Consider the following 8262-nt stretch of genomic DNA (forward strand, 5'->3'; position numbering starts at 1 on the left):
AAACGAAACCAGCGTTACATGCAAATGAGGTAAATTCAATACTATATCTCAAGGATATGGGCATTTTGTCTTGAAGGACACGTTGTTAAATGACATACAAAAAACAGCCAAACGGACATTCGTCTCTAAATAATAATCTCTATTATTTCGCTCACATTTGCATTGACAAATGATTGATATTCACTTTAACATGGCATTTTTTTTTTTTTTTTACAATATCGCTGAGGATATTCTCTCTACTCTAAATATGCAAGGTCACGAATAAAAGAGTCGTCCATCCATCAGATGCTCCAATCACCACTTCATATTTCTGAGCGCATCGTATAAATGTGACTCTTTGTTGTTCTACTAAAACTCCTTTAGGGAATTAATTTATCCTAATTTGCACCATCCTATGACCGGCTCACCGGACAAGTGATTCATGTAATCTCTGCCATTCAGATGAACCACCATAAGTCAGATTATTTGGCCCTGATATAAAGCATATTTAGAACATGATGAATTTCATTCACACAGTACGTCTGTTAATTGTGCTTCATGACTTCGTCCAATTTCAGAGTACAAACATTTTAAACAAATGCCCCGTGAACTTTCCCCCTTTTTACGTTTGTAAATGTTATTCCGCTTATTATAGGCCTATACTCGTCAATGCGTTTCATTCTTTTGCTATCAGACAGACAGACAGACAGACAGACAGACACCATGGCAACGTTTCATCAAATCAGCAGCGAGAATCTAGAGTGTCCTATCTGTCTGACACTATTCAACCACCCCAAATCACTGGCATGTTCTCATACCTTCTGCAAAGACTGTTTGGAACGTATCTCTCAAACTCAGCCAAACCAACAAACGATATCATGTCCTGTATGCAGGAAAGGAACACCCCTACCAAGTAGAGATGTGAGGAAGTTACAAACAATTGTACCACTGAGTTCTCTCGTGGACGAAGTGAAGACCCAAAATCCAACATGCACAGTTTGTGAGACGGACGAAAAGCCGCCAGCTGTGTCCTACTGTCAGGACTGTGGGAAATATATGTGTAAGTCATGTGACTCAAAACATTCAAGCTGGACGCCATTCTCAACTCACACAGTGGTAGCCATGAGTGAGATACTTTCGGGAAAAGTTTCGCTTAAGAGGAGGAGGAAGTGTAAGAAACATCCTAACGATGATGAGGAATGTTTCTGTATCGGATGTCGGGAGTACGTCTGCTGTAAGTGCGGGATGTTAAGACATTTACAAGCAGGACATCAGATCGAAGAGGCAGCTATCCATGAGGAGAGATTGATAGAAAATATCAAGGAGTTACAAGAAAGGGCAAAATCAAAGAAAACAACCATTGAAAATCATATCGATTTCGTAGAGACACAACGCGATGAAATAGCAAACGTGATGAGAAAACTCACTAATGATATTGACAAGACCTACGATGAATACATGCAACTATTGTCAGCCAGAAGAGATGCTCTAAAGTGTGAAGTGAAGCGATTGTCTGAAAAATTCGAGAAGAAATTACAAGTCATGGAAGAAGAGAGTCACCACACAATTTATCAAATGAACGCAATGGAAGAGCTGGTATCTAACGGTGTGAAGGTACCGCTAGAGAAAGACTCATTGTTTGCGCATGACACGCTATGCGAGAACTTGAAGAGCTTCCTGGGACGAGCTGATCCTGACGACCAATCACCGAGAGGTTTTGCAGAACGAGCTAAGAAGATTTCATTTTGCAGATACGTGAAGGTCAATGAACTTCATCTTGGCGAGCTGGAAGGTTACACGTGGGATGTCATAGCGGACGTAGAACTCCCAGTCAAAAACAGCATGAACTGTATCACTCATGCACCGGACGGTGAGATGGCGGTGGGTTCGCATTTAGGCGGAATCCATCTCTACTCCCCTGATGGCGAGCTAAAGCAGACAGTGCTGAAGGATGAAAATATTCAAGAAATGAGATTCCTGTCTGATGGTCGGAGTGTTGTACGTGATATGCACAACAAGATGTCACTATACACTCCACAGTGGGAGAAGCTTGACGTCACGTTCGAGACGATGAATAATGATGAAGGAGGTCTTGGTGGTCTCACTGTGGATAGAGATGATAATATCTACGTGGGTTATAGGAAGCCCAAAAAGATCCATGTTTTTATCTCACAGGGCGGTAAGGCAGTCAGGAAAATGATGTGTGATGGATATGTACCTATGCAACTCTTCTCCTGTCACACCATGGGGAAACTGATACTGAACGATGCATCAGCTGTCGTGTGCTTTGATGGTAATGGGAAGAAGGAGAACGTCTTGAAGAAGGAAGAGGGTGTGTATGCCTATCGTTACTCAGCTGTTTGTCGAGATGATTCGGTCATTGTAGCCTGGGTGAAGCGCGAGGAGGGTCTTGTCAATATCGATCGATACACCAGAAATTTCGAGTACTTTCAGAATATCACCACTGATTTCAAAATACAAAAACCAGAGAAAAGAGGTTGGTATTATTTACAAGAGTTTAACAGTGGTGAGATAGCTTTCTGCACTCCAGACAGACTCTACATATTTGATACGATATAATGTGAAATGTGATAGACGAGTTTGTCATGCAGCAGCATTTTAGAAGAATGGATTCTTTGGTGGGATACTCTAAGTGAGTACAATGTCGTAATGAATTAAGTTTACATGTGTGATAACGGACTGCACATGCATGTGCCGCGCCTACTCACATGAATATTCATACACTTGTAATGACCTTAAGCTTATCGAAAAGTTAAAGTCAATTATGGATGATTGACCTTTCCAAAAGTAAAACAGGGTCAGTTACAACATTTGTTTTGCGATATTAGTGCTCCAAATAACACAACATTATTTGAAGAAATATGCGCTTTAGATCAAATTAGTACAAAGCTGATATTTACTAAATACACCAAATTAGTTAGGGGGATTGTAATGACGCAGGTACACAACCCCTGCAGAGGAGGTCTATGAATGGATATTAAAACTTACTTTTACTGCATGTTTATAATTTTCCATTTATAAAACTCATTTTATATATTGCATGACAATGCCGATACTCATCATCCATGAGTCATGGATTTTGTCTGTTTATCAAAGTATGCTGGCTTTGGTACTTTTCTTTTGTTCTTAAGTGGCACGTACGTTATGAGACCGTGATGAGTAATAAATGCGAATAATGAAAACCGGTTACATAATCAAGACTTGGAGTGCCGTTCACCCGGATTGAACTATGAGCTGAATAGCGCCCTCTTCCTGGGGAGGAATGCGTGCACATTGTAAATCTCCAGCGTTTATTTCCCGGCCTACAGGGGTCTAGGGCAATTACCCCCAGGTGGCCTGAGCAATTACCCCGTACCTGGCCCTGACCGTAACCCTATTCCTAACTTGAAACCCGAACTCTAACCCTAAACCTAACCCTATTTTTTTACTATAACCTTATTACTAACTAGTATTTAGCCGGGGGGGGGGGGGGGGGGGGGAGGAGGTAATTGCCCTTGGGGTTATTGCAATGATACGCCCTATACAGACTGTATTGATAATGCATGGGTTCTTTGTATCTAGCTAAATCTATTGCCCTTCAGTTCATCTATAGTCCCTGGTCATTTCAAGCAAAACATCCACAAACGTTTAGTGTGTATATGCTTGAGCAAAATCATTCATTACTGATTTACATGCCTTCGAATGAAACAATATGTTTTTTTTTTTTAATGTGTTAACATGACATCATTGGACCTTATAGTGGAGGTGCTGAATATTCTGGCATTTGAAAATATTATGTTTGGGTATGAGCGTCCTACAGTGAGCTCTAGACAAACAGCATGTAACTGTAAATCTGACCACAGTTTACTCTTCTTTTAGTATATGACCGTCAAGGAGAACTAGTCACAAACATGACAAAGACTTTGTAGCTCCACTTATACCTGACATTATTGAAATGTTATGCAGTTCAAAAAAACCCAAAACACGTTTTATGAATTGCTACATGAGTCTCAGTTTCAAGTAAACCTAAAATGCCGCCCTTAAAAAAAAATGATATCATCTCAAGCTAAATCTGTGATAAGGAAGGGAAGTGTATCAGGTTCAAGGAGTTAAACAAAGTGAAACCGAGAAAAGTTAGCAGGGTAGGGCCATAAAAATGAGTATGACCAAAAGCGCATTTCGTTTAGATTATTCTTACATTAACCAATTTGTTCCTGCATTTACCAATGCTCTACACAAGTTATAAGAATTTTTCAAGTCTGGTACACGTTGCCATGCAGGCCGGATGCAGGCAAACTAAAATAATCCAGTTGCTTGTTTTGCTTTTGGCATACATTACTCAGTTTGATCGAATGGAAAACAAACATGACAATCAATTCTGTTATTGAATTCGATTATTTTGTTCTATTCGTATTCAGGCGAAAGTCTGCTCAATGATGTATTGGCTTAGATTATAATTTACGTGTTATTCTGTAATTCACATCCCACAGGACTAAGATATGAGGATGAACAGTAATTTCCTGCTTCAACTTTAAGAGAGTAATTTATGTTGTATTCGAACATTAAAATGCGTGGAAACACGCTGTGGTTATCAGCCAGGACACTTTGGCCATTATTCTCCATTTTCAATACACAGTTGCTATTGTTTTGATTAGCTCAGAGATGTGAAATTTATTACTGTTATTTTGTGCAAGAAGGCACTGCTTGGGTAGAAGAGAGATATTTGGAGAATTGTATCAGATTTGATATAAATGATCGAACAGGTGACGTTAGAAACAAAATGACTTTGTGTCTCACCTTTCTCTTTGTCTTTTCAATTCCCCTCCCTCTCTCACCTTCATTTTCTATTTCATCCTCATTATCTTCTATCTGATGATGCTTCTTGCTGTGACGTATTGAATTACTGACGTCACTTATTGTATCGGAGGACTTTGAGGTGATGCATTTAGTTCCAAATGGAATGATCGAGAAGAAGTATATTTTAACGGACACTTAGACATGTTAGAAATTTGAAGTTAACTGAAATGCCTTGATAGTTATAGCATAGCATCAAAGTATATTTGATTTATAATCACTGTATAACCAAGTTTGATTTATAATTGACTTTATAACCAAGATGAATGTATGATTGTTTTAATATGTTCGGCGGATGCACCCTACGAGCATTGCTTCTTCAGCATTCCTCCCCATCTTCTGTATTTTCTCAACTTCAGAATTTTTTTTTCTTTTTCATCCTATAAATTGTATATCCATAAATTGCATTTATCATATTTTGTGATGTTGACATATGTATGTACTTATATCTTCTGTGAAAAAAACAAACACATGTATTTACAAGTTTTGTTAGAGGTGGAAAAAAGATGAATGAATGAATGAATGAAAGTCGGCGTGGTAGGAATGTAAGGTTAATTTCGCCCATTCATTGAGCTGTCATAGCTAAAAAATATGATTGTCTTCAAAACTACATATCTTTGAGGATGTTTCGGTCATGTTTTCAAGCTATTACTACACAAAATATTATCTAAGTAGTCATCAAAATATAGCACTACAGGTAATGTTGACATAGTATAAAGCTTTCATATTCTTTATTACAATTGACATCCTTGTACAGTCCTGTACATCACGCTTTACGCTCGTACATGATGATAAGATCATTACACTATATGTTAAGACAAACGTCTGTACACCAGTGCTCCGATTGAAAATGAATGTTGACATGATTCACATTCATTTACAGTGCACTTACATCATCTTCTATTGACAGTTTTTGACCGAAATTTCAGTGTTTCGTTATAGTTAATTCCTCCTCATTGTAACATTGAGAAATTTGACCATCCATCTACCGCGTTACATTATGTACCATTTTGTAATCTCCTTCTTTGCACTCTCGGTACAGTGCATCTCTCTCTCCTCCCATCTCTACAAGAACTGAAACAGTCGAGGGTTCAGTAATTCACCCAATGTAACTTTAAAGGGATGGTATAGTATATTGGTGGAAATGAGGATTGGGCTTTTAGCTTTTTATGAGATACCAAGAATCTACTTATGAAATAATACAGAGCATGCCATTTTAAGAGGAATTCAAAGTTTAATAGAAGAAAATTGGTTTTGGAACGAAGTACAAAGTACAAAGTACATAAACAAAGTAAAACAAGGCAATCCTAATAAAAGGTGGGTCCCACCTTTTAATAAGGTTTAATCTCTTTTGGATATCTCAGCCATTTCAAAACCATATCGTCATCAAGTAAACGTTGAATCTCTCTTGGAATTACATGCTCTTTCACATCTCATAAGAGGTTTCTCATTATATCACCCAAAAATGTTAGGATCCTTAATTTGGGTCTCAACCAAAACTATACAACCCCTTTAATCAAATGATAAGAAGCATGCGTACCCAAATAATTTGTAATATTGGTCTGTTCATACTACTCTTTGGTTCTTCTGGATATACAATTTGTATGTTTGTTTGCTGTTGTATGCTTCATTCATTTGACAATTTTCTACTTTCCTGTGTTTGATTAGGATGTGTCTTGGCAAAAATTCATTAAATCACTTTACGTTTTGAGAACTTTGTGTTCATGTCTCCGTGTGTGAGTGTGTTTGTGTGTGTATTCATGTGTAAAAGCGAGCTCCAGTGTATGCGTAAGGGTTAATGTTCGTTGGTGTGTTATTGCTTGATGCTTGAGTGAAATTATGAGTGGATTTAGTAATCTTCACAGATAATATTTCTTGGAGAGTTGGGCTGGAATTTTTGGTGAACTTGTGAGGCAACAATGGCAAGATGTAAAGGGAAATTTGAAAATGTAACAAAAAAGTAAGTTAAAGATAATCTATGACACATACACACATGGTGGATATAAACGGTTTATGAAGAGTTTGCTTCTAAAAGGCGCTAAATCCATCATTTTCCAATGGATTTAACGCCTTTCGAAGCAAGCCTTTGATATACACATGGTGGAAATACGTTAGTTTATCAAAATGAACAAGAAGACAAAACAGCCAAGCGATATTGATGACACACAATCCATATGCATAAAGAACAAAGATAGAAATAACGTCTTCGTTTTCCTTAACACCAAATCGATAGTGAAAAAAGACCCCTTTTTACAGCAAGGGTCTCTTGCTCTGACATTTAAAAAAAAAATCAATTTCAAACCTTACTGAGTCAACTTATACGAACAAACACTAGATATTTCAATGTAACCAAACAAGAATTAAATAAATTATGTCCTTTCAAAGTTTCTCTTTTTTTTTCGAAACCGAGATATGGATCACAAAGACACATTGAATTCAAATTAGATGAGGTGATATCATATACATGTATTTCAAAATTTCCATTAGTTGTTACATTAATACTGTGAAATTTTTGTTAATGTTTTTGCTGTACAACACGTCGAATAGAAAAAAAGAGAAATAGTTAAATAAGTACGATTGCTAATAAGTTTAGCCAACTGACATTAGACCATTCTTTTGTTGCAAAAAAACCAATCAGTTCATGTATAATAGCCAAAGGAAAGTCAATGGAGGTTTATGGCATGCCTCATATCACCACCTCATCAAAATTTTGAAATATCACATATTGCATTACTGTTAGAGCTTAGTTCATCCACATTTTGCATTGACGCGATGATCATTCCGAAATATAGTTTCCCTTGGTTTCTACTCAACTCTGAAATAATCGACCTTTCAGAGAGGAACAATCCATTGTTCCGAATTTAAATCATATCTTTGCACAAACCGGAATCTTTACAAAAAGCAATCCAACTGATGGCTGATTCTTCACTCTCGCTTTTCTCTGAGATCTCGGCGTCATTTGTTTAAATTTACAATTGCCTTCGTCGTCGACAACGCTCAACTAAAGTTTCCGAATGGCAAGTCAAGAGACTGAAGGCTGATCTCGACATCGACCGATATCCCGACATCGTTTCAAGAGAGAAATTGGTTGCTACTCTCGGCCTCGATATAGACAGAATACAAGTATGTTAAAAAAAAGGATCTGAACATCAAACAACATCTACACGAGCACACAATTTTGGCCTTTTGACAGTGGTTGGTCTCATGTATCAAAAAAAATCACAACAGAAGAATAATGACAGAAATTTCTAAATAACTAAATTGTCTTATTTTGCTCAGATTCTCTTCGAACTGATGCTTTAACATGACTTTTGTTTACATTTTTCTTTAAAAAAAATCATCTCAGCTCAATGTCGCATGAACAGCTCCCTTGACAAGGCGACATTCCGTTATGAGCTGTGATTTTCAGATAGACACAATGTAGTGTTT

At 37.4% G+C, this 8262-nt stretch overlaps 1 protein-coding gene across 1 annotated transcript; it reads left to right on the plus strand.

Annotated features, from left to right (window-relative positions):
• Window positions 1-702: 702 nt before the first annotated feature.
• LOC139717852 (uncharacterized) lies at window positions 703-2559 on the plus strand. The gene has a single exon (XM_071629341.1). It carries the CDS (start codon window positions 703-705, stop codon window positions 2557-2559), a length of 1857 nt encoding a protein of 618 aa, XP_071485442.1.
• Window positions 2560-8262: the final 5703 nt, after the last annotated feature.

This window comes from Diadema antillarum, unplaced genomic scaffold (assembly GCF_040938485.1).
Source record: "Diadema antillarum isolate AM-2024a unplaced genomic scaffold, OU_Dant_1.0 scf00000084, whole genome shotgun sequence".
Lineage (NCBI taxonomy): Eukaryota > Metazoa > Echinodermata > Echinoidea > Diadematoida > Diadematidae > Diadema > Diadema antillarum.

Excerpts from the sequence above, each read along its gene's own strand:
- LOC139717852 (XM_071629341.1), top strand. The coding sequence starts at position 703 with ATGGCAACGTTTCATCAAATCAGCAGCGAGAATCTAGAGTGTCCTATC.